General features: G+C 34.9%; 1 protein-coding gene across 2 annotated transcripts in view; it reads right to left on the reverse strand.

The window, feature by feature from the left end:
* Nucleotides 1-806: 806 nt before the first annotated feature.
* LOC139142540 (guanine nucleotide exchange protein smcr8a-like) overlaps nucleotides 807-13,039 on the reverse strand; it is a 30,087-nt gene continuing 17,854 nt past the window's right edge. For both annotated transcript variants that reach the window (XM_070712499.1, XM_070712498.1), the window contains exons 12-21: nucleotides 12,653-12,786; nucleotides 11,806-12,008; nucleotides 11,048-11,272; nucleotides 10,443-10,568; nucleotides 9,907-10,015; nucleotides 8,281-8,334; nucleotides 7,751-7,937; nucleotides 6,238-6,398; nucleotides 5,465-5,558; nucleotides 807-2,716 (exon numbers count right to left, since the gene is read on the reverse strand). In XM_070712499.1, coding sequence (XP_070568600.1) covers nucleotides 2,582-2,716; nucleotides 5,465-5,558; nucleotides 6,238-6,398; nucleotides 7,751-7,937; nucleotides 8,281-8,334; nucleotides 9,907-10,015; nucleotides 10,443-10,568; nucleotides 11,048-11,272; nucleotides 11,806-12,008; nucleotides 12,653-12,786 — 1,428 coding nt within the window. In that variant the 3' untranslated portion in view covers nucleotides 807-2,581. The remainder of the gene's footprint in view (nucleotides 2,717-5,464; nucleotides 5,559-6,237; nucleotides 6,399-7,750; nucleotides 7,938-8,280; nucleotides 8,335-9,906; nucleotides 10,016-10,442; nucleotides 10,569-11,047; nucleotides 11,273-11,805; nucleotides 12,009-12,652; nucleotides 12,787-13,039) is intronic.

Below are 13,039 nucleotides of genomic sequence, written 5' to 3' on the forward strand. Positions count from 1 at the left end.
GTGCACCACTTCTCATTGGCCCCCATCATTGTACCAAGTTTGAAATGTTAGCATAGGCGTTATTCAAGTTCTAGGCTGGCAAAAATTGACACAAGAAGAAAGAAAAATTCCAACGAAACCAATAGGTGCCCAAGCTTGGGCTTGGGCACCTAAAAACACATAATTTTCGGCTTTTGTATATAACTGAGCAAAACATAACAGTAATTGCAAATCCCTGTGATATTTCAAATGGATTCTCCCTTATTGCCAGATATCGAGTAACATCTTTCAAGAAAGGGTATTTACTAGAAACTGTGTAGCTGTCTCGAACTTTCTTTAAATTTTCAACCATTCTCTAACCGAATGAAGAATATTTAGGGAGAGGGACCTGTTGCATCAAATGCCGGCAGACAGACTCCGCTTAGCTCTTGAATATTCTCTCAAATTACAGTTATTCTGTGCTTGTCACGGAATAAGCTGTTTGTATGGCAGAAGGAGGTTGTTTTCATAATAGACTCTTGTTATGCTGGGTCCCAGAAATGTTAACTTGTTTGCCTGAACCATCGTAGAGTTACAGAGGGTATAACCAAAACCTCATTAATTACATAAAAGACAGGCTTAAATGGTTACACGGTCTATTAGAAATACTTCACTAAAAGAGCAAATACCTAAAATTTACGTATTACAAAAATGCAAGGCACCACTATTGTGCATATGAGGTCAGCTTTGTTGAATTTGTGACAAAACATTTCAAAATTCTAGCTTTGCTGTATTTCCAAGCATTTCTTTAAGGAGTTAAGGAAAACAAAATTCACCAACTTTGAATATTCAAGCCATGGAGTGTTTATTTACCAATAGTAATGTTTTTATCATATGAAAGGTATGTCAACAATTCTGATGGTAGCCATGCAAAACAGTTCTATTACATTTACATGAAGTACATGTAAAATTTTTCATGTACAGGCTATGTTCTGAACTGAAGTAGAAAATTATTGGGGCATCCTTTCGCAAATACAAAAGGGACAAAATGAGTCAATAAACTTTGCCAGTCATAAAGTTAAATATTTTCACCCTCTATTGCAATGGCAAGTTTCCAAATATCCCGATTTATATCATTAACAGATCAAAGTGTCGTTTCTAAAGGAAGCAGTAGTCTATTTAATATTTTGGCATTCTCATGGGCTGTTTTGAGCAAATCCGGTGCAAGTAAAGTCATTTCCAATTACATTCTGGTCATATTCTCATAATTTAATTTTAATTCTTATCAATTCAAACTTTTTAAACATAGAGAAACTACATTTTCCATTTTCAGTACAGCAAATGTAGCCTACAATACAGTGCTTTTTGTTGTGCTTTAGCTCGATGTTTTTTGCTTAAAAATAGGTTATTAATGCCTTGCACAATTAACTGCAGAAAGGTCATTCGGTTCACAAAGATTGATCCCACCAACCGCGTACCAATTAAAAATGTATTACTCTGATAAAATATGATTTAAAAAATCACACAAAATGGCATTATATACAAAAAACCTCAGTAAAAAACATGGCAAACAATTTATTCTTAGAATCAACTACACAAAATAAATAATTTGAATGAAAACATGTTTACATCACAACTTCCCTGTTATGAATAAGGCAAATGATTATTGGCATCAAGACAAACAAGATAAGAAGTCAATCTCAACAATGGTGAACTCTCCAATGAAAGACATGGTATTTCAAAATACAATTTTCATAGGACACTTGCCTTGAATCAAGCACATCTTGCAGTGATTGTATTTGGATCAACATATTTACAGGGTGGAATGCAGCCAGACAAAAGTTCATGCAAGACATTGATGTATTTGATTATACATTTTTGCAAGAAACCTGTTGTTGAAAATACTGACTAAATATTTATTAAAACTAAACACTGATGAGTCAGTCACCTTTGTAAATTTGCTCAATTTCCTCTACAAATCTGAAGACATGATAAACTATAATGAGCAGTTTGTGGTGAAAAATTACTTTTGAAATTTCACAACACTGCACATTTGATGAGCTTTATTGGGTTGGAGGCTTCATTGCAACCATTCAACGTTTTCCGCTAAATGTCTATGTTTATATTATGAATAAAATCAACATGATTAGACTAATGCAGACTATTGCAAGATTGAACTGTATGTAAATTACTTTTCAAGGATAGCGTCTTTGTCAGTAAACATATACACACATTGACAAGCTAGACGAAAACTTGTCTCTTTCACAATTAAAATAGAACAGCTTGTGGTTTGTACCAAACACTGTACAATTTTCTTCAATAACAGGATTAAAAATATTACTCTTGAATACACATATCTTGTTCATGACATTACCTAACCATTCCAAAAAATAATAAGCACTGAATTTATAAAAATTGTATTCTAGCACAAATTAAATGTTTTTGATAATTCTTTAAAATCTGACTTAAATCATACAAGAATCATCTACATGTAGTATAAAACATCATAGCGGTCTGCATGCACATTAAAAAAGACAATACTTTGTTTGAAACTCATGAGAGCCCAGACTATTTGCTAAAGAACTGTCAAATTTGTCACAGCAATCACACCACCACTGATTGGTCAGACTCTGTACTCTTGACACTGTTTGTAGTCAATTCTGATTGGTGGAGGTGGTAGCTGGTCATGGCTTGCATAGCCTTTCACTCGGGCCATGAAATCATCAACCTGTTGCTGCTTGACAAGTTCAACCCAGTACTGAAAGACATGAAGAAAAGATGACAAAGCCAAGTCACAAAGCATCGTGTTACCACTACGATGATAAATACACAGTTATATCATACCAGTATCGTGATGGGCTAAAAATACAGCAATCTGATTTGTCAAGATGTGATAAGAACAGTGGTATATTCGCGATATAGCACAGTTGGCAAGTCAGCAAGAGTAAAAATCCTATTATGATGTGCCATGCCTGAATTTCAATAAACTGTTATGATATAATAGCAATAAATCTCACCCAGCAATGGTATAGCACTCAGTTTTGACAAATTAACTTCACATATGCACTTGCTGTTAATCATACATATTTGTCATGAACTGGTCAAAATCCCGTGGTATACCGTCGCTGGGTGTGCTTTATTGCTTTATTATATGGTATATTTAATTTTTAGAACAGCTAGCACAAAAAAGATCCAATACGAAAAGTAGCAAGTGCCAAGCAAGGTTCCTTTCTCCAGAGGTGGACTGTGATTAATTTTTCATTAGGGTTTGCGTCACAGAGGCATCAGATCTGCTGTGTACAATTAGAATTTTTAATGGTTCTTAAATTTTGTCATTTTATTTCTACCATATACTGTCATATGTTCAGAGTACATTTATGCCATGCATGAAGCCATATTATAACAGTGACAGTGGTGATAGTAATTGTAATTCCTATGTCTCTCATTCTTTATAATAAGACATAGAATTTTGTTACTGAAAAATTAATAATCGAAATGAATATTTGGTTTTTCCACCAGTCAATATCTTGATAAATAATCACAAGACTTAACTTTTTAACTCTGTACAAACCAACTCCACATGTGCCAATCTTTCCAAAATCTCACGGGTCATTCGTGCTGCATCAGATATTTAACTCAATCTCATATCTCACGCAGTGCAAAAGACACTACATTTTATGTTGATATGACACAGGAACAGTGAATTAAGTTTGTGAATGACAGAAATTTGCAATGGCTGAAAAATCTTGTTTTTACTATGATCCCACTTAAATTACTAACATATGAAACAAAAATACCGTCAAGGACAGTGTGCTCACATTCGGTTTGAATTGGTCCATTCAAGAAATATTTAAACCAGAAAAACAAGAATGACAAAAGCAAATAAGGTCTGCAACTTAGGTACTGGAGGTCATCTTTAGGAACATGCATATCAACTTCTATAGCAATAGAACAAGCAGATCCTACATACATAAGCAAATGTCAACAAAAAAATTAGCCAGAGAAGGCTTGACAAAAAGAAAAGGTTGGAAGAGTGGGGAAAAAATAAAGAGTGGGAAAAAATGTACAAGGGATCTGGTAAAAAGTAATGCTACCTCATCAATCTTCTAGACCCTACCCCCTCCTGAATATCAAATGTTCCATCCCTTTGTTGATTATGTTTACATAAGGCCAGATGGCAGGAAATATATTTACAACCTTGGGGATTTCTTAATTACATGTAATGCTAGGAGTGCTATCATTTGAATGTAAACAGCACTTAAATTAGTTACAGAGAGTGAAATGCCTTCCATTGTGGGGGTGATTACGACATCTGGAATTATCCTGGATTCAAATTTCTCATCAGTTCTTGTGTGTGTTACATAGAAATGTTGCAAAAATTGATCTGCAATGAAAAAATTTACCTCAACTATGTTTTCTGGATCAAATTTTACTACAAATCGATACCAAATATGACAAAATTATGTTCACAGCCTTCAAAACTGTCTCATAACATATCCTGGGCTGGTGTAGGTCATTTAAGGTCACAAACTGAGAAAATTACCTAAAATATAAAAATTTGGGAGCAGGAAATTTATCTAATAACATCCCTCAGGACATTTGTACCAAATTACAAAGCTATCAGACAAGTAATTTTGAGAACAAGTTTTCTTGACCAAAAATGACAAAATTGTCTTAAAAATTTGTATATTTCAAGACAACTTCCACATATCTAACTATTGTCATCCCTGGACATCTGTACACCAAATATAAAAGCTGTCTGTCCAGGGGCTTTAACAAGAAAATATTTTTTACGATTTTTGACCAAAAATGACAAAATTTGCCCCAAAACAGTAATTTTTCAAATTTTGTCATAATTTCAACAAATTAGAAGAGTAACACCCTTGCAAACATCCAACCTAAATTTGAGAGAAACTGGGCTGACGGTTTCAGAGAAGAAGAACTTTTACCTAAAATGAAGAAAATAATCAAAAAATTCAGCAAAAATAAAAACTTCAAGATATCTTCAAGATATACATAAAAACTGTATAGGGTCTACCTAAGGTACTTGCATACTAATTTTCAAAGCAATCAAACCAGCGGTTCTTCAGTTATTGATTTTTGACAATTTTCACATTTTTTAAGCTCATTTGCATAATTTGGGCACTGCAAACTTCATTTGAAAAAATCCCATCTACAGCCCAGGATGCATCCACAGACCAAATACCGCACTAAAAAGAGCAGCAGTTTGTGAGTTTTTGAAGTTGAGGGACATACTGTATGTACGTACGTACGTACATACATACATACATACATACACACATACATACATACAGACGCCACCGACTTCAGCTTATATGATAATCTCACATTGGTATAACCAAATGTGAGTTAAATATAGAGATCTGTTAAGGGTACAAATTACTGTACTATGATAGTATATGACAGTAACATGAAGATTATTACATCGTTTGTTTTTACGGATTTATAGTTGGCAAATATCATTGCAGAACAGTAGTTTTCTTACCTCTACAATTTTGGCATCTCCATCAGTGACACCCAATTTTCCAAGGAACCCACTCACACTGGTTTTATGATTGTTTGTAGGACTGCTAGATGAGCTGTGAATACGAGAAATTCATCATAGGTCAGAATAAAAGAAAATACTGGAATACAATGACCACAGGCTCATAATTGATCATGTGTATGCGAAGCCTCTGTTTTGTTATGATTGGGAGTGCCTGTGGTCAAAGTAAGTGTCATTTGAACATTAGAAAGGTAAACAAAAAGTAAAATGTAGGCAACTGAATGATATAAAGAGGTCATGGAGGTCAAACATTTTCAAACATCTGGACACATTTGAGAGTTTGATTATTAATTCAAAAAAATACTGAATTTTACATGTTATACATGGAATGACACTGATCTACATATCTTGGTAGACTTTGTATATTTGCCAACATTCATGTCCTATTCAAAAGTTCTGATTATATTAAATTGAAAGTGTTTCATTATATTACTGTGAAACAGCACCTTTATACGCAATGTCAATCTGTCATAAAACTTTGTGGACATTTTTTTTTTCAAGAGTTATTTTTGCTAGACATTTATTTTCATGAAGTTACTTTATTTCTGCTGATAAAATGTAAAATCTGTCTGTCTGTCTGTCTGTCTGTCTGTCTGTCTCTCTCTCTCTCTCTCTCTCTCTCTCTCTCTGTCTCTCTCTCTCTGTCTCTCTCTCTCTCTCACACACACACACACACACACACTCAACTGTAGGTCTGCATCTCTCCTATTTACCTTTGCAATGACTTGCCGTCCGTTGAATTAAGACAAAATGAATGATAGTAGAGATACGCTTTAGAGGCCAGCTCTAGTAGAATACTATGGATGTAAGCGATGAAGACTTGGTCACTTTTGAATTGCTTCTTTCTGCTAACAATGCCATTGATGAAGTTACCCTGTTGAGTAAAATTATAATGATCAACAGGTTGGGATTCCTGAAGTCTTACTCTTCTTATGGTGATGAGATTTAGAGTATACAACATTTGCCCATTTTAAAGTTGAGAACACGCTCAACATATATGTATGAGCCACTAACTGTAAACATATCATTAATTTGGTAGTAGCATTTAAGTGGCAGTGACTCAGATTTTGACACGCTAGTCATTTATAAATGGACACACACGTGGGCATACAAACATTGTATGATTTACAGAATCAGTCTGTTACATGTACTAGGATTGAGCATACTGGTATCTTCAAACAGAGAGAATGGCGCCCTTTCCATAACAGTTTTATTGCAGCATCAATACTGCAGCTTTTATTGGAAAAAGTTCTTGGTGTTTGCAGTTTAATAATTAAAGACAATGCTTCATGACACAGTTTTGATATCATACAGTGTTGAGGCCAATATGGTGGAAAAATCAGACACGGTTCATCAGACAATTTCAACATACATGATAATAATAGTCCTGCCTGCAGCTTACTGACTACGCATGCGCAGATTCATAACATACTATTCGAGTAACCGGAAGTGTACCCAGCTTTCTTGAGCGCCGCAATGTTTTTTGAGTGCTCGTAAATGAGAAAATACAAATCGTGCAAAGTATTATTTTATAACATGCCAGAAATAAAATGTCTCTTTTATCAAACAGTAAGTATTATTATCCACCTTGTCACTGATACAAAATATTGTTACTGTTACACTTAAAAAATAGACAAGGTGAGAAAACTGTCGTGCATATTAATGAGGGCATAGGGAAAGTATGCTGGGATTAAATTTTAGAAAAGCGTCCTCTGTGTCAATAACTAGATGCAAAAATTTCCAGTGTTTAGACGGAACACTAGTTTTCAGTTTGCAAGTCAAAGTTGCAGGGCAGTGCAGTTACTATTGCAACAATGATTGCACAATATGTCCCTTGTTAAACACAATAGGTAGTTATCATGTTAAAAATTGCCAATTTTTGTCCAATAGTTTTACACATTGAACAGAAAGTCTATTCTGTAGGGCCTGACATCGTGTACATGAACTGTTTTCATTGGAGTGTAAACTATGCATAGTTGTCGTACAAACATATATAGCAAGGAACAATTAATTCAATTTTATCCTTTACTATTACTAATCATAAATCAATACAAATAATATTTCTAATCTAAACCCCTGGCGCGACACCAAGGGCTGAGCCCTATATTATTGTAAGCAATACATGGTACAACAATTCAAGGATGTTGTAGACATTAGCATCAACGATCTTATGGGAGGCTACATACACTAAAGCCACATAGAAATGACCTTTGACCTGACTCATACCTTATAAGGAGGAGAATGCAGAGAGCTCTTGTCGTAATCCAATATAGATACATATTTCCTGACAGAACTTGGAAGCACATTTGGAGACCGAGGTGATCGGGGCTTACATAAGCCAACCAGCTTTATTTTACCCAAGTCGGCTAAAGACAGAGGATTGGTACGCCAAGGCACAACAACATGATATCGACTGAAAAATTAAGAAAATTTATGAATAAAATTCATAGACAACAATTTTACCATCACCTCTTATTGAAATCATTCACATAAACATGTACAAAAAATACTAACGAAATATATGTCAATGCAATTGAAAAAACATAAAAAAGAGCAAGTCCTGATAGTTGACAGTTTAAGTAGACTTCACTCAAGATCTTGAAGAAAGAATATAGTGGCCAGCGACTTTGTTACTGTACCTAAATCATCATCGTAATTCATACACCAGCAGATATAATATTAATCTATCATATGTCAAAAGGCTATGATGTATCTTTTTCATATCAAAGTGGAATTTTCACGGGGTATACACCCACCTTGAATGTCCCGGAACAAACAGCCATAAAGTGGTTATTAGGGATCTCACTTCCCTGGAAAGTAAAAGAAAAAGGGGACTTGGTTTTCATCTAATTTTGAAATCAATCAAATTGACAAGGACTGGTACATTTATTTGGTATATGCACCTTGCACTAAAAATCAGGATTGTAGTACTGCACTTTTCAAGCTTCCTTTGGTTGAACACTATACATGTATATTGAATCAATGACCAGGAATTTTCTTGTCTAAAATTACTTGAAACAGTTTGACATTTAACAGATATATCTCCATAATCTAGAATATTCAATTTTAATCTAGTTGAACAGAGATGTTGACTGCACCATTTATGTAAGATTCAATCACATCTTGTGAACCTATCCATAGCCCTTCTTGAATCGTACACATTACCATCATAGTGCTAAAGCGTGAGGTTTTGATTCAACATATTTGTTTTAATATTTCAGAATTAAGTTATCACATTGAACTAGTAATATGTTAAAAACTTTGTAGGCAAACCTAAGAAAAGTTTCAATAAAACTTGGTCTCTGTGTGTGACAATGTTTAATATGCTTTTAAAAGTAATTTAGAGTTACTGAAACTCACAATTATAATCTGATGGAAATATAGATAAGTTTTTTCTACTAATTAAACACAAATATATTTTCCTGCCAACAAGTAAAACCACGTACTTATTTCCTACACAATAATTCTTGATGTATCACCAGGTGTCTGTCAAAACAGGCCTATTCAAAACTTTGCACAGAAGTAATCCCCTTTAAATTGAAATGATTATTTCTTTTCAGTCTTTAAAATCTGGTCTTGACAAAGACATTAGAAAAAATTCGTTGGCCAAATGATAAAAAGGCTATGGTTTTCTATGTAGTGAAGAAATAACCACTTGAAATCCTGATCTGTGTCTGTTGGTCAGATTGAATCATGGGATATGTCACTGACTATGCTGATAAAAAGAGACTGCGGAGAGGATATTTTAGGTCACTGCAGTTTCTCACAGTAGATTCCCACGGAACACAGATATTCAAACTTTGTATGGTCTGTTGGACATCCAGTAAACAAAATTCCATGCAGCTTGTCAACTGAAACCATGCATTCAATGGTTTGTGACTTGTGTGGGTGATCTTATTGACCTCGTTATATTGGTACAGGGTAACACCTATACAAAGAAACTCGACTTTTCTCTGAGTTGCAACTTCTGCAGAATATCACTGAATTAACATTTCTTTGAATATCATTGATAAACTAAACAAACAGGAAAAGAAAGCCTGGGATGTATTTCTTTTAAAAAATGCTGTGTACAACTCTCTGAAAGGTTTCTTTATTCCTGTACATTCATTTGTGACCTTGAGCAATGCATACATTGTATATCCCTCAACTCTACTCAAACATCACAGCGACCCGCTCTTGGCATGGCATCAAGACACTGCAGAAAAACAAGTACAGTTGGTTGCTCATGAAGAAAAAATAGCCTATAAATCTTTCAAAGTGATCGTTTCAGGCTTGATTTAATGACGAAGGAAGAAAAACATGAAACAATTAATCTAGCGTGGTAAACATGAGTGTCTGGCATGTACAAGAGTATCTTGAAATACCTCAAGGACAGAACTTACTTCTCATACTTTTGGCTTCCCAGTATGACCACTGGTCGACCACATAACAATGCATAGATGATGTGTGCAGCAAAGACATAGTGTTGCACAAATTTCAGTATTCCAGCACCTGGTGGCAGAAAAATGACAACATTTGTGTTTTTTTTGTGAGAAACATATTTAATTTTGCGAAAGTAAGGTAACTTTACCACATAATGTACCTACAGGACAGATAAACCAGAAAGGGTAACTCTAATATGTAAACGACATCATAATCCGATATATTTCTACATTTAATCTGTTCTCTAGACACTAAAAAGAGTCAAATATCTTTGGGTTGGGGAAACAAAATCAGTTGCTTGGTATTATTCCTCTTACACATTTCTTTATAAATGATGACAATATGTTACAAGATCAACTCCAGCATAAATATTTTCATTGATACATTTCATCACTTTCCTGCACGAGGAACATGCAGGGCAGAACGGTTCAAACTAGATATTGAAGAGCGCCCTCACAGCCTAGCTTTTGTGATACTTTCCCTCAAGTTTCCTTACCGGGAAGATTTGAATGAAATCTACATATATGGTCAGCACAGCTACCCACAGGAACTCTGGGATACTTTTCACTGGGTTGTTCATGTGTTAACGGAGCAGAATCTTCAGTTACCAATATCAGGGTACCTTAAATGATAATAGAACATGCAAATTCTGACTAGCTGGTGAAAGCTTTGGTAAATCCTGACTTCATGACAATCATAGCTATCAAAATATCTTGACATATGGCAAGCCCAAAGTCATGACTGTCTTGGAAGGGTATTCCTGTTTTCAATGAAACATTAAACTTCTTCTCAAACATCATCAAAATTGTTCACATCTAGGTATTTCTTCACAAAATATATTAACGTAACTGAATAAAATCTCAAGAAATTCATCTACCCATGTGGTAAGACCGTGGCTCAAATTTTCTGGTGTTTGCAAATGTAGCACAATGCATTTTGCTTTCTGTATTTTCAAAGTGGTTAAGCTAGCATTGTATTGTCAAAATAAAAAACTTTCAGGCTGTTTTCTCACAAGACACTTATCATTACTTGAATGAAACTGAAACACCACTATATAAAGTTTACATTTTACAAAAGATACTGAGTGAAACTCTTCATTACCTGTTTTTGCTTTCGAGTTCATAGCACCATCGAACAGAGTTGTGCTGTTACCTGAGCTTGGAGAGGACACACTACTTCTTTCACTGTGATAACCATACGGTGCCACTGTCATCTTACCATGGACGTGTGCGCTCCAATCTGTCGGAGTGTCGTGATGGCCAATCAGACCATTGGATGGCTTCAAAAGGCTGTCTTCATATGAATCTTCTGTGCTGTTGATTGACCCTGAAATAAGACATTGAGAACTGCTGAAATTCACAATGATAGTATGATACAAAGTCACACATCAAAGTGTAACTATTTGTGTAATATGTCAGAAAAATTGGCATCAACATGGAATTCATTTCAACAATTATCAACTTTTAGTGGAAAATAACTTTAATTATTTGCAGTCTTAAGACACAATAAATTTTTATGCATTGTATATGACATGAATGATGAGGGAGGTCTTATTCATTAATCCTGGAAATACAAGTCAGAGTATCTGTCCACTTGCATACTATAGCATATACGTCCCTCTTCCACCTCAGGTTCATATTTCTGTCTCTATTGTTTTTTGAATCCCCTGCACCTATTTCTTGTCATTCTTCTCATGAAACTCATAATCTAATAACCTTAACCCCACATCAGACTTATTGAACAAAACGCTTGTCAGCAGATAAACTAGTAAAGAGATTATTAAAGTTTATCAAAGAGAAGACAAAAACAAAGCTCCAGTGGCATTGTCGACAACAGATGTAAAACATCAAAATGAATAACTGCAGAGAGAAATGCTTCAACACCTGCTGACTTTGGAAGAGAGGTGGAGTGGTCTATATCAAGTAAATTTGTCATAGAATCTGTAGTGTTCTGTTGAGAGCTACCAATGGCACTATTGCTCTCTGAGGAGTCAGTGATCACATCATATTCACTGTCTGAGCTATCACTGTAGGGGCTCTCTTCAACATCATAGTAAAGTGACCTGGCAGAGAGACATAGGAGTCAGTGTGTTAACTCGTTTTTAAAAATATTCTGCAGAAATGTGAATAAGATGAAGCAAGACTAAGATACAATGACTTTAAGTGTCATTTCAGAACTTTATATTTTGGAAGCTTGTGTAGATGAATTTCTGTAAGTTGTATATAAACCTTTAGTCAGATGAAAACTCTCTCTTTTTGTACAATTATTGGCAATGAACTACCTGAAATGGCAAAGTGTCCCAACACGTTTAACATCTGCCATGGTCATTCATATCAGTTACTGTAGAAAATAAGCTTTGTGAGGCTTTTATCACTTCAAAACTGCATAGTAAAATGCTGCATGTCCTCCACTCTCTCTCTACCATGGGGAGGTCAGCAACACAAATGTACATATTTGATCTTCCTAACTTGCAAACAATGCATTCAAGGTGTCTTAAAGGACAAAATGCAGAGTCAAAGCTGTTGTAGTCACATCCAGACCCATTGCTTTCAAACGGATGACATGTGTCCTATGAAAAATTGCTTTCCCCATATTCTCACTAAAAGTTTTGAAAACAAAATATTGAAATGGATAGTTCTTGTAATGAACAAATTTCCCTCAAAAAAGACACACAATAAATATGAAATCAAAATGCAGATCACTTACTCTAAAGACACAAAAGCTGAACCAAGCACGAAGGCAGCATCATAACTGGATCTCGGGTCTCTGTCAGTCGTCTCGTCAGAATATGACACAAAGGAATCTACTGTTTCCAGGCTTGATAATGACATGTTTTCAGACTTAAATGCACAAAATGAGATTTAAAAATTACATAATTTTTTTATATATGAATATACCAACTGAAAAGCATTTGGTAGACAAAATATGGGAGTAAAAAACTAAAATTTATCATGTGCATGCCAAGTGTGGGAAAGCATCAGAAATATCCACTTTCTGACACTTGAGGGCATACATCCTGGATAATCTCACCAAAAGCTATGGTATGCATCAGTCTTGCTCAGTCTTGCTAACTTTAAAACACAACACATTACA

This window comes from Ptychodera flava, chromosome 10, assembly GCF_041260155.1.
Source record: "Ptychodera flava strain L36383 chromosome 10, AS_Pfla_20210202, whole genome shotgun sequence".
NCBI lineage: Eukaryota > Metazoa > Hemichordata > Enteropneusta > Ptychoderidae > Ptychodera > Ptychodera flava.